Source organism: Haliotis cracherodii, unplaced genomic scaffold, assembly GCF_022045235.1.
Source record: "Haliotis cracherodii isolate W230 unplaced genomic scaffold, xgHalCrac1.p SCAF_5, whole genome shotgun sequence".
NCBI lineage: Eukaryota > Metazoa > Mollusca > Gastropoda > Lepetellida > Haliotidae > Haliotis > Haliotis cracherodii.
In genome coordinates, this window is record NW_027266308.1 from 52,910,311 (window position 1) to 52,936,792 (window position 26,482).

The window sequence follows — 26,482 nt, forward strand, 5'->3', positions numbered from 1 at the left end:
TGGTCCAGTTAAAGCAACATGCAAATTTCAGCTTATGTTTCCAGGTAAAAGAGTGATTTTTTAGACTTCAGTTGTATCTTCAAAATTCAAAGGTCAAAGGTCAACGTTACAAATATCCCCACAAAAAGTTGTGCGTTGAGGCCCTCTACAAACTCAAACTTGATATATACAAAATTTAATTACATTTAGAAAGTGTCTGGGTAATAGATGAGATTTTTAAAATTGCTGCTGTGGCTGACATATTGAAAATCAGGTTCTAAATCATCTTGAATTAACTCAGGTATCAACATTGGTGAGAACAAGTATGCCAATATCAGCATCAAAGGACCATTACAGACAAAAATGAATGAAGACAAAGGACAATCATGACCTGATTAAAACTCACTTTTGTGGGTGAGTATGGTTTTACGCTGCTTTTAGCAATATCATGGTAAGTGACACCAGAAATGAGCTTCACACATTGTACCCATGTGGGTAATGGAACCTGGGTCTTATGCAACCCCGTTGCCCCAAAACTCACTTGACTTGTAGTCAGGTAATCAACAAGCAGCCAAGTGGGGGAAGTAAAAGTGGTTTGTGTGACACCATTTCAGCTCCATCCTGACTGTAAATCTAGCCTGGGTCACACACACCAGTAGTTTATGTCACACCATTCCAGCTACATCCTGACTGTAAATCTAGCCTGGGTCACACACACCAGTAGTTTATGTCACACTATTCCAGCTACATCCTGACTGTAAATCTAGCCTGGGTCACTCACACCAGTAGTTTATGTCACACCATTCCAGCTCCACCCTGACTGTAAATCTAGCCTGGGTCACACACACCAGTAGTTTATGTCACACCATTCCAGCTACATCCTGACTGTAAATCTAGCCTGGGTCACTCACACCAGTAGTTTATGTCACACCATTCCAGCTACATCCTGACTGTAAATCTAGCCTGGGTCACTCACACCAGTAGTTTATGTCACACCATTCCAGCTCCACCCTGACTGTAAATCTAGCCTAGGTCACACACACCAGTAGTTTATGTCACATCATTCCAGCTCCACCCTGACTGTAAATATAGCCTGGGTCACACACACCAGTAGTTTATGTCACACCATTCCAGCTACATCCTGACTGTAAATCTAGCCTGGGTCACTCACACCAGTAGTTTATGTCACACCATTCCAGCTACATCCTGACTGTAAATCTAGCCTGGGTCACTCACACCAGTAGTTTATGTCACACCATTCCAGCTCCACCCTGACTGTAAATCTAGCCTAGGTCACACACACCAGTAGTTTATGTCACATCATTCCAGCTCCACCCTGACTGTAAATATAGCCTGGGTCACACACACCAGTAGTTTATGTCACACCATTCCAGCTCCACCCTGACTGTAAATCTAGCCTGGGTCACACACACCAGTAGTTTATGTCACATTATTCCAGCTACATCCTGACTGTAAATCTAGCCTGGGTCACTCACACCAGTAGTTTATGTCACACCATTCCAGCTCCACCCTGACTGTAAATCTAGCCTGGGTCACACACACCAGTAGTTTATGTCACATCATTCCAGCTCCATCCTGACTGTAAATCTAGCCTGCGTCACACACACCAGTAGTTTATGTCACACCATTCCAGCTACATCCTGACTGTAAATCTAGCCTGGGTCACACACACCAGTAGTTTATGTCACACCATTCCAGCTACATCCTGACTGTAAATCTAGCCTGGGTCACTCACACCAGTAGTTAGTAGAATAAAACCTTTTATAGCATCCCGGATGTTAAATGTATGTTTCCACTTGCATTGTTCATATGATCACAGATGGCATGTGTTCATGCTGACTAGACACAAATAATGTAAGCAGTTGAGATTCAACAGGTAATCAATAAACATTGCCATAAAATGTCAGAATGTACAGCATGTATAGTGAGATAGCTTTGTCATTATAAAATACTGTGTAAAATGACTCATTCGTATCATTTCAAACATGGTCAAAATTGATATTGATAAACTGAGTTTTGATAATGAAATACCCTTGTCATATATCTGTAAATCTGCATAAACGTTACGAAGCTAACATTATTTTTCAGGGCATTAACATTTGCAGAAGCCTCATGACTGCCATTTACTGCCTGAAAAAGAACGACAGATGAACTAACAGGGCTTCTGTAAATGATAATGCCCTGAAAAATAGCATTTCCGTTATTATAGTTAAAATAGACAGAATTTGTAGTTAATCCCACAATGACCAAAACAAACAGCAGTATAGATTAATGGCTGTATTAAAACGTTACGGACGTCACTGATCTACAAATAGCAACATCATAGAACATAATATACGATGATGCAGCCTCATCATGAACTGGTTTAGTCTGACACTCATCTCATCTTCATCACTAGAAGTAGTGATGTATCCAGGATTCTAAACTAACTGCCCTTGATAGGCAAATATGAAAAACAAATTATGTTAGTAACACAACAATATTGACATGAACTGGGAAAGATTTATTTCAAATTTTGTAATTTTTGCTGCAGACTTCGGGCCCAATCTAAATCTCTGGGCAGGACTTGAGATTCAGTTGACAAGAAAGAAACATAAGGCTAAAAAATAATAATCTTGGTTCTCAGGCACTGCCCGCCTCATCATAAAGTCTGCCGCATGTTTCAGGGTTTTTTTCCATTTTAAAAAACAATAAACAAATCCTAATACTTAAATACAATGTGATCCAATATAGCACACAGTTACTTCCCTTTACATGTTCACTGCTTCACTGCAAATCTCGTGTTATGGTCATGGCGGCAATGGGAGTTTAAATGCTTGTTTATGTCGGGAGGCCTATAGAACTATAGCCGCCCACTCTACATTTTCAAAAGTTAATGCCTGAGAATCAATTCTTTTATTTTTTTAAGCCTTATAAAGGTATCAATATTTGGACAGAAATATTTATTGATGTTACATTGCAACAGACAGTTTCTAAGTCATATACATAGTATTTCAATGCTTTGACATTTGAGTATTGTCACCTTTTGATGTTGCTGATTTGTTCAAGAAACAAATGATACATTGTTTGTCTGAATGTATTCTGTTGTGTAAACCACGGTCAAATGAATACATTTCACTCCAAACTGACACTGGAAATACATTGAGGATGTTGTACATATACAGTGTATACAAATAAAAGAATATGTTGTCAAGCAGCGTGGAATGGGTGTAAGGAAACGATGGAGTGTTCAAGATAGATACTAGATGACTTCACAACAGCAGTATCATAGCAAGGAATGTCATTCTTATTGGACAAACACTCTTGACATGTGGGGCACTGGTGGCCCTGTAATTATAGGCGCCACAATTCGCTGTGCAGAGTTACTTCCCTTGGGTATGCCTGAAACCTATGATTATGGCCCTGATTATATTTCTAAGTTTGTGAGCACCATACCATTGCTCGGTTTCACCAAAGTATTAAACATCTAAGACCTGCATCATTTCGGGCCTTCCTCCCATATCAAGCCGACACACTGATATAACTTGAATACTGTTCAAAGCAGTGTTAAACCCAACTTGCTCACTACCAGCATGACACACTCCACAAGCATGTGTTAATGTCATGAGCATCTTCTACTTTGGTCCACTCCCATTGGTTCATTTGGAATGTTTAAAAATCAGGTGTTTACAAAGAAGCATGAGGGTATGACATTCTTGCAATGACTCTTTTTAAATAGCTCAATGAGGCTGGAAACATCAGTAAAAGAAGAGCCAATTCTCACCTGCAATCTTCAATAACTAAATCTCAGGTCAATCACTAGTGCTTATGCTAAACCTTTGATTGAATTTGAGACGTCAAGCATACATAGTCACAGTTACATTTGCCTGTCAAAGCATATTGTGAAATCAACTTAATAAATTTAAAAAGAAAAAGAAAATATGCAATTCATAAGCACAGCGTTAACAGACAAAACAGAATTAACTTTTTGGCCTTGTTGAACTTGTGACATGATCCTGAAGGGAAAGTGCATGGGCAATGCACATTAAAAAGTACAATCAAACATCAGCTTAAATACTAAATATGTGTCACATGTGTGTTAATATGCACCTTCCCAAGGAGAGGCAGTTAACTGACAGTAAAAGTCCAGTTTCCAGCCTCGCCAAACTAGGCTGCAATTATGGTGTAATATTTTGGCTGGACTAACGAAACTCTGCACAATCCAATCAAAATCGCGTAACGAGATTGACATCCGGTTCGTAAACAACATGGATTTCAACGTGCAGATTTCGGTCGACTGCAGGATTTGCAATAGATGTGTACCGTCAACTGGACAATGACACATATTTTCCAAATCTTTTCGCAAAGTAAGACTTGTTTTATTACAATATTTATTTTGATCATCGATCTGGGCGCCACCATTTTGTTTGAACCAAATGCACGTGATATGAGAGATGGAAACTAATAGGAGGAGCATAGAAAGGACATAACTCGTAATAGCAACTGGTGGCAGCACGATCGAGCCCAGAAATTCCAGCCTAGTGAGGCAAGTGTGGAAACTGGACTTTTAGAGTCAGTTAACTCCCTTGCCTCGGGAAGATGGTATATATGTGCATGACAGTTACTATTTTGTAATTATTTGGATCCCTGGGAAAAGTGTTTTGGGAAGACAGGACTGAAAATATCATTGGAATAATTAAAAACATAAAACATTAGATGTAAAAAGTAATGATGAAAGTAAAGTATCAAAGAAAAACAAAACATATGTATATATATATCGTTATTGCAAAGAAAATAACCTATCCTACAACATGTCAACAAAATAGCCTCAGGAAAATCATATTAAGGGTATTAAGGGTGGGCCTTTGGTTTGTGTCATTGCATAACATGAAGAAAACCAAGTTTGACTCAATATTGCTTAATTAGCAAAAGCAATACAAAGATCATCAGCTGACACTACTCCTTGAGAAAGATTACCTCCATGATGCGATCCTTCAAGAAAAACTACTTACACATTTACAAGCTGCATTTACCATAACACGCATATAAACTATGGAAACATAACATACTTCATGTCTGAGGCAAACAGAAACAGTACATAAAAACATGTTGTTTGGAAATATATATCTTTGACCTAAATTTAGCATCAGTCAAAGATATAAATGCATTTTCATTCATATAATTATCACCACTATTTTACCTTTTACGTCTAAGGGAATCTGTCTGGCAAATAATAGCGCCTGATTAGTCTCTGGTATGGACGTTTGATATTTAATTCAAAGTATGCTTACATGAAAACCAATTGTTAAAAGTTTTGGTCAGATTTTACCATGTTTACCTCAAGACGCTTTTTAGGAAATATAAATCAAACAAAATCTTGCCGGTCTCAAGAATCAAAAATTCATTTCATTCCTGGGTACCAATTGTTGCCATCTGACAATGTGCACTGAAACAGTTTGAAAGGTGAAACATCATTGGAAGGAACTGTTGGTTCTGGGAGTCTTTTATGGTAACACCAAATAGTCTTCCTAGAATAACGACACATACCATTAACTGTAAGTTTGGCATTTCTAACATATTAAAACAAGCGGATAAATGCTACAGAATTATCAGTACCAAGACAAAGTCAACCATGATTGTATCTTGTATCAGTGGCAATGTGTGACGTACACCATTCACATCAATCCTATCAACTTCAGCTTCATCCAAGACCATGGGACCAGATGCACCTCACACACACGCACGCACGCACGCACGCACGCACACACGCACGCACGCGCACCGGTAACAATGTAACTTAGATAATGCCTCATTGTGTAAATGGACAATATGAAAATATTACATATTAATATCCCAGCTTTGGAATTGGTGTGTTTAAAAACATACAACCCCAATAAATGCAAAAATGACAAATCTGTGGTAATGATAATAACATGTGAAATGCTGTAACCTAGTGTTCACTATACGAGTTGTCCCTGCTTGGGACTGCAATACTAAAGGCGTTCATTCTCTCAACAGTGTGGTGACCCTGTAATGCCCTTTATCAAATTGAGATAACCTGATGAGGACCCACCATTTAATATTATTGGGGACCTCAAAATTTTATAAGAGATGGAGTATTTGTCTTCAGTCACTGACTCATCACACATATTTATTTCTGTGACAGGAAAACCTGAAGGAGAATTGTTTTACACATTTCTTTCCAAGACATCCAGCATGTTTAGCATTTTATAGTTTTCAAAACCCTCACCCCTCCTTCTGGTGATGCATTGTCTCTCTATGATTTGAGCATACTGAACTAGAATTGTAAAATTATGGTCAGGAATGAAGACACGAGTTATCAGTAAACATGGAGACAATGTATGAAGCACTGTTCAACAAAATACAGCTGAACAAAAATAAATGACCAGCTACAAAAGCATATGCCATTGTGCAATAGATCATCCCTTAGCTTGGCCATTTTGACATACAACATAATTACATCAGATCTGGATAAGAAAAGCTGTCAATAATTGTTGCTTAATGAAAAACCACTGAAAATATCAATGAATTGTTCCATATTTAATAAAAATTGTTAATATTTTGAATTTCTTTCCCTAAATATCACAGATAAGAATTTGGCATCAGAAATGATTTCTCAGACTATTGGAAATGTATTGTACGAGAGAGACCAACAATGCAATCTAAGTTCAGCATCAACTTCGACTCATGTTCAAAATGGTACATAATCATATCAGCATCAATATCCGTGGAGCAAGCCTGTGGATCTTGATGTCAGCCTCGTACAGCATCAATCCATCAATACTTCAAACAAGACAGAGAATCCTGGAGTGTGTCTTCTTTTCATCATCAATCCAAACAATCTGCCTTGTTCAATAACGATGAAACAAACAAATACCAGTACATGAAAGCATATTACACTTCAGCAGTAGCCATCATCTCTCCAGCAACAACACAGAAACCATGATAAAAGTGTCCTGTTGCAAAGGTGCTCTACACCATCTGTCCGGCCACCACAGGAAAGAAAGCATCACCTAGCTGAGGATGTTACACAGGGTAAAAGCAAGGCACGGGCATCTCCTTCTGTATTCCTCATCACAGAGCAGCAACAGAGATTATAACCTGTCACACCGTCTTCTTGTTTTGCAGAAGAGAAGATGTGAATTTTCTGGAAAAAAACAAAACACATACATAATTATGATTATAAGAAGAAATATTTTCAACATGATTAGGCTAAAAAAAAATAGTCTTGAGCCCAGGCACCGCCTGCATCATCATAAAGTCTGCGGCACGTTTCGTTTTTATTTCCATTTTAAACAACAACAAAAAATCGTGATATTTAAAAAAATGTGATCCAATATAGCACGCAGTTACTTCCCTATATATGCCATCGCTTTACTGCGCATCTCGTGTTATTGCAATGGCAGCAATAGGAGTTTGTATGTTTGCTTACGAAGGAAGGCCCTTTCCCAGGTTGATGGTACACAACTGTTTATTTGGTAACATACTTGTTTGAACAAGCAATAAAACATAAAAAACACCGCCTGCCTGCACCATATTTTCAAAAATCATTGCCTGAGAACCAGTTCTAATAAATTTTTTAAGCAATGGCCCATAATTATCAAATTTCTCAACTCATGGATTTCTATTAATACATTCTAACAAAATGAACCAAATGTAAGTGTCGCTAACATACTCTTGTTTCAGTTGGTCCATACTTCAACTTTACACCTCTTTATACCAATTCATCTTACTGAGGCAAGGGAGTTAACTGACAAAAAAGTCCAGTTTCCACCCTTCCCGAAATAGGCTGGAATTATGGGGTAATATTTAGGCTGGACTAACGAATCTAGGAATGAAATTGACATTTTCTTCCTAAACTGATTTCAGTCCATGCTGATTTCAGTCAATTGCAGGATTTGCAAAGCATGTGTACCATCAACTTAGCATCAACAGATACTTTCCAAATCTTTCATGTTAATAATCAAGCTGCTCACGTGATTTGATGCACTTGGCTAAGAAAGACCCGTTTTATAACAACATAGATCTTAACAAGTATTTGTCACAGAGTGACGAAATATCCCCCGCCTGTACACCATAGTACCAAATATGAAGACAATCCAGCGATTAGTTCTTGAGATATCGCGGCAACACTGTTTTCTAACTCCAAAAGCAGATTTGCCTGCTGTGACCTTGAAAATGGGATCAAGGTGACCAAAACCGACTGGTGTCTGCGGAGTCTGTATATACACCATAGTTCCAAATATTAAGACAATCCAGTGTTTAGTTCTTGAGATATCGCGGCAACACCGTTTTCCAACTCTAAAAGCAGATTTGCCTGCTGTGACCTTGAAAATGGGATCAAGGTCACCAAAACCGACTGGTGTCTGCGGAGTCTGTATATACACCATAGTTCCAAATATGAAGACAATCCAGTGTTTAGTTCTTGAGATATCGCGGCAACACCGTTTTCCAACTCCAAAAGCAGATATGCCTGCTGTGACCTTGAAAATGGGGTCAAGGTCACCAAAACCGACTAGTGTCTGCGGAGTCTGTATATACACCATAGTTCCAAATATGAAGACATTCCAGAGATTAGTTCTTGAGATATTGCGGCAACACCGTTTTCCAACTCCAAAAGCAGATATGCCTGCTGTGACCTTGAAAATGGGATCAAGGTCACCAAAACCGACTGGTGTCTGCGGAGTCTGTATATACACCATAGTTCCAAATATGAAGACAATCCAGTGTTTAGTTCTTGAGATATCGCGGCAACAAACAGGTGGGACGTACGGACGGACGTACGGACGGTCGTGAATACTATATCCCCCGCTTCGCGCTTTCGCGCGGCGGGGGATAATTATCAGTCAGATCATCTTCACTGGTTGCCACCATTTGGATTGAAGCAAATGCAAGTGATATGAGAGGTGGAATCTGATTGGTCAATAGGTGGGACTCTACGATTGAGCCCAGAAATTCCAGCAAAGTTCATCAAGGGTGGAAACTGGATTTCACAGTCCGTTAACTCCCTTGCCTCTGGAAGATGATACCAGCAGCATTGAAATTGTTACTTACGTGACTATTGTTGAAAAGTCTGGATCCATGTAGGCATTGTTGTGTCCGCATCCATCCATCACGACCATCTCGGTGACAATGTTTGTCCTGGCCGGGGTCTTCTGGGCCGTCTCAAACAGCTGGGGAGAGGCAAGTTGATTTGTCATATGTGGTCCTCAGAACAGTATGTCAGTATAAATATATAACATCAATGACAGAGAATAATCAGTTTCCTTTATCTGCAAAGACAGATTCCAGGCAAAATAGTGGTTGAAATCATTTGTAGGGATCACATGACACATGAATGTGAAAAAGGGAAGCACTCTCGCAATAGCACCAGCCATTCACACAATTGGCATAAAAGGTAAGTGATTGTTTGTTACAGACAATAGCTGACATCAATATTTTCAATTTAACTCCCTTATGTTGGTTGGTTTATGTGTTGTTTAACGCCACACTCAGCAATATTCTAGCTATATGACGGAGGTCTGTAAATAATCGAGGCTGGACCAGACAATCCAGTGATTAATATCATGAGCATCGATCCACGCAGTGAGAATTGATGACATGCATCAACCAAATCAGCGAGCCTGACCACCCGATCCCATTAGTCACTTTTACGACAAGCATAGTCGCCTTTTACAGCAGATGGGCTGCTGAAGACCTATTCTACCCCAGAACTTCACGGACATATGGGATATAGAGAAAGAGTTCTCAGTCTTTACACACAGAGTGAACATGCTTCCATGTCCACTCAATCATTACCTTATATGCCAATTCTATAGGTATAACTCTGTCATCTTTTGCATGTATTATGAGGACGGGTGATGTTACCTCACAGATGCTGAAACAGAGAAGATGCCTGTATTGCCTGTAAACATTGATACTTTAATTTAATTGTGGAAAGGTTAACAGAGCCATGCCACAATCAACACATAACAACATGTCCACCTGCCTATTATTACATGACAACATGTCCACTTGCCTTATTATTACATGCCTCATTATTACATGACAACATGTCCACTTGCCTCATTATTACATGCCTCATTATTACATGACAACATGTCCACCTGCCTCATCATTACATAATATGTCCACCTGCCTCATTATTACATGACATGTCCACCTGCCTCATTATTACATGACAACATGTCCACCTGCCTCATCATTAGATTACAACATGTCCACCTGCCTCATTATTACATGACAACATGTCCACCTGCCTCATTATTACATGACAACATGTCCACCTGCCTCATTATTACATGACAACATGTCCACTTGCCTCTTTATAACATGAAACACGTCACCTGCCTCATTATTACAAAACAACATGTCCACTTGCCTCATTATAACATGCCTCATTATTACATGACAACATGTCCACCTGCCTCATTATTACATGACAACATGTCCACTTGCCTCATTATAACATGACAACAAGTCACGTGCCTCCTTATTACATTACAACATGTCCACCTGCCTCATTATTAGATTACATGTCCACCGCCTCATTATTACATGACAACATGTTACATGCCTCATAATTACATAACAACATGTCCACCTGCCTCATTATTACATGACAACATGTCCACGTGCCTCATTATTACATTACAACATGTCCTCTTGACTCGTTATTACATGACAACAAGTCACTTGCCTCCTTATTACATAACAACATGTCCACCTGCCTCATTATTAGATTACATGTCCACCGCCTCATTATTACATGACAACATGTTACATGCCTCATAATTACATGACAACATGTCCACCGCCTCATTATTACATGACAACATGTCATCTGCCTCATTATTAGATTACATGTCCACCGCCTCATTATTACATGACAAAAAGTCCACTTGCCTCATTATTACATGACAACAAGTCACGTGCCTCATTATTACATTACAACATGTCCACTTGACTCGTTATTACATGACAACAAGTCACGTGCCTCCTTATTACATAACAACATGTCCACCTGCCTCATTATTACATGACAACATGTCCACGTGCCTCATTATTACATTACAACATGTCCTCTTGACTCGTTATTACATGACAACAAGTCACTTGCCTCCTTATTACATAACAACATGTCCACCTGCCTCATTATTAGATTACATGTCCACCACCTCATTATTACATGACAACATGTTACATTCCTCATAATTACATAACAACATGTCCACTTGCCTCATTATTACATGACAACATGTCCACGTGCCTCATTATTACATGACAACATGTCCACTTGCCTCATTATAACATGACAACAAGTCATGTGCCTCCTTATTACATTACAACATGTCCACCTGCCTCATTATTAGATTACATTTCCACCGCCTCATTATTACATGACAACATGTTACATGCCTCATAATTACATAACCACATGTCCACTTGCCTCATTATTACATGACAACATGTCACCTGCCTTATTATTACATGACATGTCCACCGCCTCATTATTACATGACAACAAGTCACGTGCCTCCTTATTACATAACAACATGTCCACCTGCCTCATTATTAGATTACATGTCCATCGCCTCATTATTACATGACAACATGTTACATGCCTCATAATTACATAACATGTCCACTTGCCTCATTATTACATGACAACAAGTCACGTGCCTCATTATTACATTACAACATGTCCACTTGACTCATTATTACATGACAACATGTCACCTGCCTCATTATTTAATAACATGTCACATGCCTCATTTTTACATGACAACATGTCCACTTGCCTCATTATTACATGATAACATGTCACCTGCTTTATTATTACATGACAACATGTCCACTTGCCTCATTATTACATGACAACAAGTCATGTGCCTCCTTATTACATAACAACATGTCCACTTGCCTCATTATTAGATTACATGTCCACCGCCTCATTATTACATGACAACAAGTCATGTGCCTCCTTATTACATAACAACATGTCCACTTGCCTTATTATTACATGACAACATGTCCACCGCCTCATTATTACATGACAACATGTTACATGCCTCATAATTACATAACAACATGTCCACTTGCCTCATTATTACATGACAACATGTCCACATGCCTCATTATTACATGACAACATGTCCACTTGCCTCATTATTAGATTACATGTCCACTTGCCTCATTATTACATGACAACATGTTACATGCCTCATAATTACATAACAACATGTCCACTTGCCTCATTATTACATGACAACAAGTCATGTGCCTCCTTATTACATAACAACATGTCCACTTGCCTCATTATTAGATTACATGTCCACCACCTCATTATTACATGACAACATGTTACATGCCTCATAATTACATAACAACATGTCCACTTGCCTCATTATTACATGACAACATGTCACCTGCCTTATTATTACATGACATGTCCACCGCCTCATTATTACATGACAACAAGTCACGTGCCTCCTTATTACATAACAACATGTCCACCTGCCTCATTATTAGATTACATGTCCATCGCCTCATTATTACATGACAACATGTTACATGCCTCATAATTACATAACAACATGTCCACTTGCCTCATTATCACATGACAACAAGTCACGTGCCTCATTATTACATTACAACATGTCCACTTGACTCATTATTACATGACAACATGTCACCTGCCTCATTATTTAATAACATGTCACATGCCTCATTTTTACATGACAACATGTCCACTTGCCTCATTATTACATGATAACATGTCACCTGCTTTATTATTACATGACAACATGTCCACTTGCCTCATTATTACATGACAACAAGTCATGTGCCTCCTTATTACATAACAACATGTCCACTTGCCTCATTATTAGATTACATGTCCACTTGCCTCATTATTACATGACAACATGTCACGTGCCTCATTATTACATGACAACATGTCCACTTGACTCATTATTACATGACAACATGTCACCTGCCTCATTATTTAATAACATGTCACATGCCTCATTTTTACATGACAACATGTCCACTTGCCTCATTATTACATGATAACATGTCACCTGCTTTATTATTACATGACAACATGTCCACTTGCCTCATTATTACATGACAACAAGTCATGTGCCTCCTTATTACATAACAACATGTCCACTTGCCTCATTATTAGATTACATGTCCACTGCCTCATTATTACATGACAACAAGTCATGTGCCTCCTTATTACATAACAACATGTCCACTTGCCTCATTATTAGATTACATGTCCACCGCCTCATTATTACATGACAACAAGTCATGTGCCTCCTTATTACATAACAACATGTCCACTTGCCTCATTCTTAGATTACATGTCCACCGCCTCATTATTACATGACAACATGTCACGTGCCTCAGTATTACATAACAACATGTGCACCTGCCTCATTATTACATGACATGTTCACCTGCCTCTCTATAACATGACAACATGTCCACTTGCATCATTATTACATGACAACATGTCACATGCCTCCTTATTACATAACGACATGTCCACCTTCCTCATTATTAGATTACATGTCCACTGCCTCATTATTACATGACAACATGTCCATTTACCACATTATTACATGACAACGCTCCTCTATTATCAATGAGAGGTGTTTTGTTTCATAAAGCATTCAATTCATCACAGTCAGCAATATTCCAGCTACGTGACAGCGACCTGTAAATAATGACTAAAGAGGTCAGCATAGAGGTCAGCATGTCCCCAGTTTGCTGTCCTGCCTTCCCTCAGATCTACTTATCAGCTGCTTCCTGTGATACTTACTAGACATCACTGGAAAATGATGTGCCTGTTGACTTGAGCGACCGCTTGAAATATGGCATATACCAGGGGAGGAACCGGTACGGCTGTGGAGGGGAGTAAGCAAGGTTAATAGTTCATCTCATGCAATAGATTGATGATGGGGAGATACTGGAGAGTGAGTGAGTGAGTGAGTGAGTCAGTGAGACTGTCAGTCAGTCAGTCAGTCTGGTTTTATGCCGCTTTTACCAATATTCCAGCAATATCATGGCAGGGGACACCAGAAATGGGCTTCACACATTGTACCCATGTTGGGAATCGAACCCGGGTCTTCAGCGTGATAAGCAAACGCTTTAACCACTAGGCTACCCGACCTCCCCTGGACAGCTAGGATTTCTATCGGTACATGTTCTTGGTACTATTTCTATTTAATCTATCGGTTTGCTTTCAACAGCTTGCTGTATTGACAAAGAATATCCATAAAACATCCACATCCACAAGGTCTCATACATTCATAAAACATCCACTTATCTTGCTTGAATAGGTCATATAGCTGGAATATTGCTGAGTGCAGCATTAAAATCTCTACTTTATTTTAAAATCCTGTTTTACCATTGCCATTTTGGAGTAGTCCATGACACTCTGGACGTTGGTGAAGGGATTCTGCAGGACCACGCCCAGTGCAGGTGTACCTGGAACACATGGCACACATCACTGTTATAATGACAACAGTAACACCCAGGTAATGTTAATTCTACCATTGACAAATTATGATCAGTTAGTCAGAGGTTTCAAATCACAATTACAAACCCTGATTGAAACAGCTGATATGGCTGCCGCATCTCAGGAGGAGCCGATATTTAAGGGCATTAATGTTTTTTTCAGTTGGTTTACATAATATTAGTTTGTTCTTACAATGTCAGTGGTCAAAATAAAAAATGACTTCAAGTGAACATGTTGGAGGTAGAGTTAAAAACCAATTGACTTATTTCAATTGTGTGCTTATTAAATCTTGTTTCCTGTATCATAAGGCATGTAATATCGTAAATCAATTCACAAACTAAATGACTGCACAACCGGATATGTCATATTGAAGGGCCGTAACTCTAATCGGTCAGACACTTCGCGTATTTCGCAATGAATCTAATTTGTGAGATATTTCAAGTTAACTTCTTTTTTAATTTATTATTATACCATCAAAGTTTTTCATGTCAGCGGATCCGAAAACCAACAACAAAAATCACCTAAAGCAAAACACATCTTTCTCATACATGATCAGTTGCCCTTTCAATTCCAAACACTGTCAAATCTAACACAGCTGCCAACTGAAAAATGGAATGTTTATCTTGTAGATAATGAGAAGGGAAATAAAAAGCTCAATTTGTTTTACCTTGACAAATACATGGACAATGGAATATACAATATTACGAAGGCCAGAGTTGAGGAGAGGAAATGTTTCAATGGAAGAACTGATGGATAGAGAGTTGGACAGAGTAACAATGCAGGGAAACTCAATGTACAACCCCAGATGCTGCCCTGTGTTTTTAGAATATGCGAAAGATTTACAAATCACAGTAATCCCTGATTAAAGCAGCTTATTTGATGTCTTGGTCACTGCATATAACAAACAATTTGCATTTTTATCACATGAACAATTCATATAGAGAGTGCTGAAATTTACATTTGAAATCTGACACTGATAGCTTTGAAAATTAAATTTAGTGCTATCAAACCCACAGATATAAAGCGCTTATCGAAAAGAGTGTTTACCTCCTAATGACAATGTCTAAATATTCTCTTTGGGTTCTCTAGCTCAGCTGAATGTTTTGGAACAGTTGCAATACTTCAGATCAAGCTGAAGACATGAAATATTGTATGGACAACAACTTCCTTATTGTTTGTAAAGGTGTTTGAGGGCCACTTCTTGCCCCTTCATTGAGGGAATACTCAGTAGTATGTGTAAGGGAATTCATATACAGGTGCACCTTGTTTATCCTGAGACTTGCATTTTCTCAAATATTTCCAGATAACAATTTCCGAATATCTGAATCCCTTGTCAACTGGACCCGTTCTTGATATCGCTAAACAAGGATCTGAGGACATCCCATTATGGATCACGTCAGAATGACCATTCATCCGACCAATCAAAGCGTCGCTTACCAGATCATGAAAGTGACAGTCGGAATGTGTTTTCTAATCATGCAACCTCAAAAAATGTTAACATGTAATCCAAACGACAATTACGGGCTGCATGACTGATTCAGTTAAAGTTATTATCTATCTCTCGCTTCCGTGGGTTAAACATTTAACAGAGGTGTTGCACAGTACATGGGATTCACTGCCATATAATCTCAATCAATTAGACATTCCGGAATGTTCGTTTGTTCAGTTTTCCAGATTTTAATCGAGAACTGTGTCAACATATTTTTCAAGCGTAGTCTGATATGGAAGTCGCCAGGTTGAAACGAGTGCCATAAAGCTCAAGAAAGCTGCTTTCTAATGGGCTGATATTGACTTCTTTTTAGTCATTTCAGGGGTCGGTCAAAGTTCGCAAAAGGTCGTTCTGACGTGACCCGTAATGGGATGTCCTCAGATCTTTGTTTAGCGGCAGTGAGAATTTAGATCTGATTTTAATGAGATTGTAATATAACATCACAGAATTTTGATGCAATATATATGTATATACAGGCCGAGTTTTACACAAGGTAGGATTCATGTTCAAAGCTAACTCTGTAACCATGGTAACAGGGAAGCCAATGGGATTAACAGGAGAGAAGCCAATTAAGTACAGTGACAACGAAGTGGCTTGTTTCATGACATGCCGTCATGCAAGTTTGTTATTGAAAACAACATATGAAGTGAATGAAAACATCTCACAATACAATGGTAATATCATAAAGCTCAAGATATCATGCTGACAAAATATGACTAATTGATACACATGACAATGTCATTACACAAGTTTTCTGAAAAAGATTTTCCTAAGAGAAAAGCCATAAACCATATCAACATACCTTCTAAGCTTAGGTGTCTGGCCAGCTTGGTAGCTACTCTGAAATGATATTGTCAACACTTGTGATGTAAACAATATTTATTTCCAAGAAAAGGAATGGGATTGGTGAACAGGTTAAACCTATCTAAACAGCTCTCCCTACAAAGGACATTTCACAATTAGTAAGAGTAAACTGTACATAAAATAATAGATTTAGACTAATTGTACCTACTGTTGCAAATATTATGATGCAAATATACAAGTCACACACAAATACACAAATACACACATTCATATATCGGTACATAAACAAACAGCATACCAGCATATCATACATACAAACAACTATTTGATTGATGTTATGGTAAAGAAGACATATTTAAATTCTAAATCTTTTAGATTTTACAATGAACAAATGGACAACACTTGTCATGTTTGATCTGTCCAAAAGATGACCAAAGATCACATTCACCACAGCTGCCATTGCCTTTTCCAAACTATGGTTACTTTCCCATGGTTGGAATTTTTTCACAGGCTTTGAATACTGCATGTCAGTCATTTGTAATGCCAATGAAAAAATATTCTTCAAATTTCCATTGTCCTATGAAGCAAACTGTGTTAGCCATGCTTGACAATTCACATTATACTAGAGTCCAGTTCAGTGAGAGGATAGTTGTGTTACTTACGAATCATGAAAAATATTTTTGTTCGACATATTCATATACTGATCGAGAACACATTTGACCATGTAGATTTGATTTGAGGTAAATACTCACCCAGTTCCTAGAGAATGCCCCCATATAAAGACAGGAGAAGACTGGCACTGCCGTTTTACCCAGTTGTACACTGTGAGAGCATCGGCCATGAGGCCGTCCTCGGTCGGGAAACCTGTGGAGTCACCATAACCTGGCAAAATAAGAAACAGAATCAATCAGACAGTCCAAAACAGAATCATTCACAGATTCAAAAACAGTCTGAAACAGAATCAATCAGACAGTCCAAAACAGAATCATTCACAGAGTCAAAAACAGTCAGAAACAGAATCATTCACATATCTAAAAACAGTCTGAAACAGAATCATTCACATATCCAAAAAGTCTGAAACAGAATCATTCAGACAGTCCAAAACAGAATCATTTACAGATTCAAAAACAGTCTGAAACAGATTCATTTACAGATTCAAAAACAGTCTGAAACAGAATCATTCAGTCCAAAACAGAATCATTCACAGATTCAAAAACAGTCTGAAACAGAATCATTCACATATTCAGAAAGTCTGAAACAAAATCATTCAGTCCAAAACAGAATCATTCACAGATTCAGAAACAGTCACTCACAGAATCAAAAACTGAGTCTCATAAACAGAATCATTCACAATCAGAAACAGAATCATTCACAATCAGAAACAATCAGCATGTTCAGAAACAGAGAGTCAGGCACAGAATCAGAAGCATGTTTTTGACATCATAGACTACAATGCCTAATGGCAAAGAACCCTGACAAAGAATCAATCTTTGAGCTTACTTGAAGAGAGAGTGTTTTCTACACTGACAAGAAAACATTGGATTCAGTCAAACATCACACAATGAGATACCTCATTACCATGACAACAGGTTCTTGTGTTATGGAGGAGTGAAAGTGAAATGAAATTATTCTTGATCATAAATTTAAGTTTTCATATAATTTAAACATTTCCAGACATGACACTGAATCATGAGGTAAAATCTATCAGGATATGAAGCAGCTTTACTACCAGAATCAAACTGTTCTGTTTGATCGTTCTTAACGTCACACTCAGCAATATTTGAGCTATATGACAGCAGTCTGTAAATAATCAATCTCGAAATGAGCTTGGATCCATGCAATTTGGATCGATGACATGCATCAATCAAGTCAGCGAGACTGACCACCCGATCCCGATAGTTGCCTCTTACGACAAGCATAGTCACTTTTTACGGCAAGCATGGGTTGCTGAGGACCTATTCCATCCCGGATCTTCATGTGTCCAAAATCAAACCAATCAGGACTACACTGTATTAAACACCCGCAGAGCATGGCACCTCACTAACTGAGACTACTTTTAAAACTCAGCTAAGTGAAATGTCTGCAAAACTTACTGATGTCACAACAATGATAAATAGAAACCCAACACTTATTTCCCTAAGACATGCAAGGTCTGTTCCCTGACAGAGGTCTGTAAATTACAATAAAGATTTTTCAGTCCACAACAGTCTAATACCCGGTTCACATGCGCCTCTATACATATGTGTGTATATGTGCATACGTGTGTAGAAATATATAAATGAATATACTTGTCACGTGAACGCGTTTACTCCTGTGTGTATATTTACACCAGGAGCAAATTTGCATCATGTCTGGAGCAGGTGCACATGTAAATTTGCACTGTGTGCATGTGTTGCAATGTAAACGTTTATGTCAACGTAAGAGGATGATCTAATTAATATCTGTTCTTTTGCCAACACCAAACAAACTGTCAACAGTTGCCAACTTTTATGTGTATATACAGAGTTGAGCGAAAGGTGTTTTCTTTTGGTGTCAAGGAGTCAAAACTTTGTGTACAAATTGAATCAAACACATGTTGCTTCACCTGAAAATTTTCGGTGAAGTAACTCTCTTGTCATTCAACTTTGATTGGAAAACAATCTGTTTTGTGTTGATAGTCGTGAACAAACTGACAAATATGAGTGCCTCACACAATTTAAATGCTTTATTTACACACCTAAGTTGATTTTCATGTGAACGCATAGTACATTTACATATACACACGTATGTATAGTTACACATGTGCAAAAGTACTTACATTAGTAAATGTTGTGCATGTAAACAGGTTATAAATCACCTGCTCCAGACATGGTGCAAATTTGCTCCTGGTGTAAAACCGTGTAAATATACATGCACGAGTAAACAGGTCCACATGACAAGTGTACCCATGTATATTTACACATGTATGCAAATCTACACAGATATTTATAGAGGTGCATGTGAACAGGGTATTAGTTTCTTGGTAATTATTGTAACAGTATGAGAGCGTGTAAGCAACAAGAGCAGGAAATATTCTCCAATACTGGTAAAGCACAAGATGCCAGGTGTCTAATGCCTACCTCGGTAGTCAAAGGTGACGACATGGTAGCCCATCCGCGTGAGTGCTTTGTATGTTCCTACACGAATCTTACTTCCTCTGAAAAATATATCACACAAATATTCAAAACAAACTTTTACTATTTTTAACAAAGAAAATGATGAACATTAATGGAAGAGTCAGATATGATATTTAGTTTACTCCAGGTGCAAGAAAGAGTGAGTCAGTGAGTAAGGGAGCATGTGAGTCTGGAGTGAGAGGGGCGGTCAGGTTGCCTAGTGGTTAAAACATCTGCTCGTCACGCTGAAGAACCGGGTTCGATTTCCGACATGGGTACAATGTGTGAAGCCCATTTCTGGTGAAATTGCTTGAATATTGCTAAAAGCAGCGTAAAACCATCCTCACTCACTCACTGGAGTGAGAAGTGAGTATTTACCTATTTTGACCTTTTCCGTGTAAATAAAGAATGATCTCTTTTCCTGATGCCAAAGCCTGCTCAAAAGGTTGACCACTCAGTGAGGCTGGTAACAGCTGCCTGGAACATATCACACAGACTAATGGTTATTGTCATCATCATAACCCCTTATTCAACCACAAGGCATTGCTGGGTAGTGAGGGTGGGAGTACCAGGGTTGTGTAGTAGTGGTGGGGGTACCAGGGTTGTGTAGTAGTGGTGGGAGTACCAGGGTTGTGTAGTAGTGGTGGAGGTACCAGGGTTGTGTAGTAGTGGTGGGGGTACCAGGGTTGTGTAGTGAGGGTGGGAGTACCAGGGTCGTGTAGTAGTGGTGGGAGTACCAGGGTTGTGTTGTAGTGGTGGGAGTACCAGGGTTGTGTAGTAGTGGTGGGGGTACCAGGGTTGTGTAGTAGTGGTGGGGGTACCAGGGTTGTGTAGTAGTGGTGGGGGTACCAGGGTTGTGTAGTAGTGGTGGGGGTACCAGGGTTGTGTAGTAGTGGTGGGGGTACCAGGGTTGTGTAGTGAGGGTGGGAGTACCAGGGTTGTGTAGTAGTGGTGGGAGTACCAGGGTTGTGTAGTAGTGGTGGGAGTACCAGGGTTGTGTTGTAGTGGTGGGGGTACCAGGGTTGTGTCGTAGTGGTGGGAGTACCAGGGTTGTGTAGTAGTGGTGGGAGTACCAGGGTTGTGTTGTAGTGGTGGGGGTACCAGGGTTGTGTTGTAGTGGTGGGGGTACCAGGGTTGAGTAGTAGTGGTGGGAGTACCAGGGTTGTGTAGTAGTGGTGGGAGTACCAGGGTTGTGTAGTAGTGGTGGGGGTACCAGGGTTGTGTAGTAGTGGTGGGAGTACCAGGGTTGTGTAGTAGTAGTGGGGGTACCAGGGTTGTGTAGTAGTGGTGGGAGTACCAGGGTTGTGTAGTAGTAGTGGGGGTACCAGGGTTGTGTAGTAGTGGTGGGAGTACCAGAGTTGTGTAGTAGTGGTGGGGGTACCAGGGTTGTGTAGTAGTGGTGGGGGTACCAGGGTTGAGTAGTGGTGGTGGGGGTACCAGGGTTGTGTAGTAGTAGTGGGGGTACCAGGGTTGTGTAGTAGTGGTGGGAGTACCAGAGTTGTGTAGTGGTGGTGGGGGTACCAGGGTTGTGTAGTAGTGGTGGGGGTACCAGGGTTGTGTAGTAGTAGTGGGGGTACCAGGGTTGTGTAGTAGTGGTGGGGGTACCAGGGTTGTGTAGTGGTGGTGGGGGTACCAGGGTTGAGTAGTAGTGGTGGGGGTACCAGGGTTGTGTAGTAGTGGTGGGGGTACCAGGGTTGTGTAGTGGTGGTGGGGGTACCAGGGTTGTGTAGTGGTGGTGGGGGTACCAGGGTTGTGTAGTAGTGGTGGGGGGTACCAGGGTTGTGTAGTAGTGGTGGGGGGTACCAGAGTTGTGTAGTAGTGGTGGGGGTACCAGGGTTGTGTAGTAGTGGTGGGGGTACCAGGGTTGTGTAGTAGTGGTGGGGGTACCAGGGTTGTGTAGTAGTGGTGGGGGTACCAGGGTTGTGTAGTAGTGGTGGGGGGTACCAGGGTTGTGTAGTAGTGGTGGGGGTACCAGGGTTGTGTTGTAGTGGTGGGGGTACCAGGGTTGTGTAGTGGTGGTGGGGGTACCAGGGTTGTGTAGTAGTGGTGGGGGTACCAGGGTTGTGTAGTAGTGGTGGGGGTACCAGGGTTGAGTAGTTGTGGGTGGGTGGGTGGGTTATGATGCCATTGAGCCCAGGGTTTATATCATAAAAGAATTGAGATTCACTGGATAATCACTGGATAACAAACGACTCCATTTACCACCAAGATTTCAAATAAAAAGATATACTGACTACTACAAAACCTGTGACATAACTCACTTACCATATCCCCAGTTGTAAACCGTCATCACTGTCAATCTGGAGGTGGCGGGCATCGTGCAAGCCATAGGAGCTGGGGTGGGAGAGGTCCGAGAAGGGCAGCACAACTGCAGGGGGAACAGATGAAATAGTCGATAGAGTTTTAAGGCACCAGTCATCTGAATCATTGAAGGCTAGTGACCTTTGATCATGATGGTGTTATTTAGATCTGCTGGCCAGGTCCACATTGTACAAAGCGAACTTAGTGCTACGACTATCGTAAGCCTATGTTAAAGTATGGGAGTTACGATCACCTTAGCACTAAGAATACTTTGTGGAACGGGGCCCTGTTGATGATTTGAGTTATATCATACACTGTCATCATAACGAACTGACAGTAGCCCTGTTAACATGAAGCAAGATTCCTGGATTGTTTAAATATCAGGATCAAAAGATTCTGCAGAATAGTTTCTGTATTTTTAAAAAAAATTTGGCTTTGACTGAAAATGAATGAAAAAGAAGCTGAGCTCACAGTAGTTTCCGAATATGAAAATGTTAACGATGCTGGGGTTGAGCCACACCAGCAGCGGTACGACAACGTACAGGAACACCACCATCACCAGCAGGAACCGCAGCTGGAAGCGCTTGAGGTAACCCAAGAATGTCCTGCAAGTAACAAACACTGTGATGGGCAAGGCATCAAAGTATTTTGTTTGTTTGTTGTTTAATGCCACACCAAGCAATACTCCAGCTATATGACGGCGGTCTGTAAATAATCAAGCCTGGACCAGACAATCCAGTGACTGACATCATGAGCATCAATCTGCTGACTAGAGATGACACAAACTTGAAGGTGAGTGAATGTTAATTAATGCCAGGCTAAGCAATATCCAGCTGTATCATGGCATAGTGTTAAGCATCAGTTGTAATTTATCATTGGTCATTGTTTTGTTCCGACCAATTAATCACATATCATAATAAGGTGTTGTTTGTTTCTGTTACTTGGCTATGTTGCACATTGATGATAATGCATGTGTAATTATTTACAGATCAAAGGAATGGTTGATCATTGCAGGGTTGGAAGTGAAGTCTCCCCAGGAAATACCAGGGGGACAAGGAGCAATCCACAGAATTTCTTTCCAACTTCATTGCAAAAACTAGTGCATGAAATATATATGCGATACATATCGACATGACCAGTGTGTTACTGTGTGAGTGGGGTACAATCATCCCATTACCCCTTACACAGCTCGTATCCATCCTTGTCATTACATTTGTTTGTTTGTTGTTTAACGCCACACTCAGCACAATCCCAGCTATATGACGGCGGTCTGTAAATGAGTCTGGACTAGACAATCCAGTGATTGACATCATGAGCATCGATCCACGCAAATGGGATACGATGATGTGCATCAACCAAGTCAGCAAGCCTGACCACCCGATCCCATTAGTCACCTCTTACGACAAGCATAGTCACCACGGTAAGCATGGGTTGCTGAAGACCTGTTCTACCTCAGATCTTCACAGGTCCCTTGTCATCACAAACCTAACTGATTCATTGTCACACGGAAGATAGAGTTTGTAGTGTTTGGAGGAGTGCGGCGTCAATAAACAAATACCTAACAAACTGCATTGCTATGCATATCAATAAAAACTACAGAATCGGACAAACAAAATATGCTTATTAGTTCCCAATAATAATCCCTTTATCCCCAAGAATGAAAGTGAAAAAGATATCTATGGAATATAAATGTCATAAACTGTCGCTTGCTTTAAAATGCACCTCTGCCAGCTATATTTAAACAAATATTGAAAACTCTCAACTTTACTGGATTTTATCAGTGACTTGGTTGGTTTGTTGTTTAACGCCGCACTCAGCAATATTCCAGCTATATGACGGTGGTCTGTAAATAATTGAGTCTGGACCAGACAATCCAGTGATTGATATCATGAGCATCGGTCCATGCAATTGGGATCAATGACATGCATCAACCAAGTCAGCAAGCCTGACCATCCGATCCCGTTAGTCGCCTTTTACGACAAGCATAGTCACATTTAAAGGCAAGCATGGGTTGCTGAAGACCTATTCTACCTATTCTACCCCGGAATCTTCTTCTTCTTTATCAGTGACATTGCATATCACTGAGAGTAGCTCATGCACACTTGATGACCCCAGCAACCCTGTTTGGTCACAGGGCATTGTTTCACCAGTGTTTCTTGTAAACAAAATTTCACATTTCACAACGGGTATTGTAAGTGTTTGTAAAATGTTTGGTGCAGAATCTTAAAAATAGGCCACAGAATCTATTCAAACCTCCATAATACAACAAGAATTTAAATTTCCTTCAGCGCATTCTGGGTAAAAAATTGGCACCAAATTGTTTTTGCCAGTTCTTCCTGGATTAGCTCACAATAATATCTGGAATAATTTAAGTTGGGGTCCATGGGGGGTTTCATCACTTAAATCACTTACATCACATCCATTAACTGATAAATGTGCTCAAACAAAAAGCTATCTGATAATGTTTAGAACTTCAATAAATTCTGCAGACCACCTACTGTTTTGAAATGTGATATCAGACACATCTTTTCACAAAGCCAGCCTCCAGGTTTCCTATTTCAAGTGTGATTTCACACAACCTGGAGCACACAACCACCACCTAGTACTCACATTAATCTGTTTTCCAACAACTTGATAATCTCTAATGAACCACCTGCTAATGATGGTTAATACCTCCCTCATAATTTTCAGTGTGTGTCTAATTTACAAGACAAGCTTTTGATAGAACATTCTTTTATATCATTATCAAATTTTATAAAATATCTTTCGAACATTTTGGATGACAATCAGTTGAAAATGGAACAGTCTGAAACCCTGTTATGTTACAAACATGACAAATGCACAGCCCTTTAATACGTTCTTATTGAATACCCAATCTCCTTAAAATCAGATTTATGTGCTTGATACTACTATGTGAAGCAGTGGGGCGCACTATGATTTGATTTTAATGAGATTTATTGAATACCCAAAGAAAACTATAAATACCCAATGTGAATAGTAACATGTGAGTAAACACTCAAAATATATTTATCTGGATCACTGACCAATACATTCACTTAATAAAGACTTAGGTACCTGGCAGTGTCCTTGATGTATACTACAACCTAGATTATCCAGGGTATTATGTCTCAATTCCATCATCGCTGTGAGTGGCTGTAGGATTGCTTATGTGATGTGAAGAAATATTTTCTCACACTGTAGCGTCATTTTGGAAGTGACATTACCATCGCCATTCCTTTGAACATTTCAATAACAATACCTTTCTTTAATTACATCGAAGCAAGTTCAAACTGCATAAAATTTGAAACTATACACACTGCAGCTAAGATTTGAGATTTCTAGGTTTAAGAGTTTTCTATTTCTGAAATACTGCTCAGTAGGCTTGTTTGGCATGAAAAACTGACACAGTTCTTTTTTTTAACTAAAAAGTTAACCATAAAATTTGAACATTATACAGGTCCCTGTCATATACTATAGGGAGGGCTGCTTGCGCTTTGCTAGCCCTTTGAAATACCAAGTAGCAGTTTAACATGGACCACATAATGATAACAAACTCGCAGCTTTTGGGCTTGCCTGCAAGTTTGTTTGTTATTATTAGTTACATGGTCCTGTGAATGGACACAGTCAGTATGCAGACTCCAAGCTGTACCAGTACTACAGATGAGATGGGGATTTGGATATTGGCAGACAGGTGTTCTGGTGATCAATTCAGATGAACATGATTCTACATGCCTCAATTCGAATCTGAAATATTTTGTTCCATCTGTTAACTTTGAACGCGTGAAGCTGCATGCCAGCTTTACAATATCGCCAGCCATTTCATCACTGTCGATTAGGGGCCTAACATTTGAATAAGCTGATGTCATCCATGGTATCACCAGAAACACACGCCATCATCATAATCAGAATAACGGCACCGCCTGAACTGACACAGGGGTGACGGTCTTTGTGAGGTCGAACAGTGTTCTATTTTTAACTCGACTCACGTCAAGACAGATTGTTGTCAAAAGTTGTAATGTCGTAGACTAGTCGACAGCAACACTGCAAGCAGCGGATAATTACTTTGATAGTTCACATAGTTACTTCCAAACTAAACAGAAAATAAACTTTAAATCTTACCTATCTCTACTATACCCCATGACTGACCAAAGTTCGCAAGTATGTCAGCTGTTTATGACGCGATTTTCTTCCGTCAAAGTTAGTTTCCTCCTCCGTGTTGTCATA

The 26,482-nt window shown here is 39.7% G+C and overlaps 1 protein-coding gene across 1 annotated transcript; it reads right to left on the bottom strand.

Annotated features, from left to right (window-relative positions):
- Nucleotides 1-1,181: 1,181 nt before the first annotated feature.
- LOC139443021 (lysophosphatidylserine lipase ABHD12-like) lies at nucleotides 1,182-26,482 on the bottom strand. Its single transcript, XM_071223944.1, has 12 exons — nucleotides 26,378-26,482; nucleotides 22,730-22,863; nucleotides 22,223-22,325; nucleotides 20,336-20,434; nucleotides 19,922-19,998; nucleotides 17,576-17,705; nucleotides 16,822-16,859; nucleotides 14,420-14,499; nucleotides 13,832-13,914; nucleotides 9,799-9,877; nucleotides 9,055-9,173; nucleotides 1,182-7,147 (listed from the first exon to the last, which is right to left on the bottom strand). The coding sequence occupies exons 1-12, from the start codon at nucleotides 26,395-26,397 to the stop codon at nucleotides 7,105-7,107; spliced, it is 1,005 nt and encodes a 334-aa protein (XP_071080045.1). The 5' UTR covers nucleotides 26,398-26,482; the 3' UTR covers nucleotides 1,182-7,104.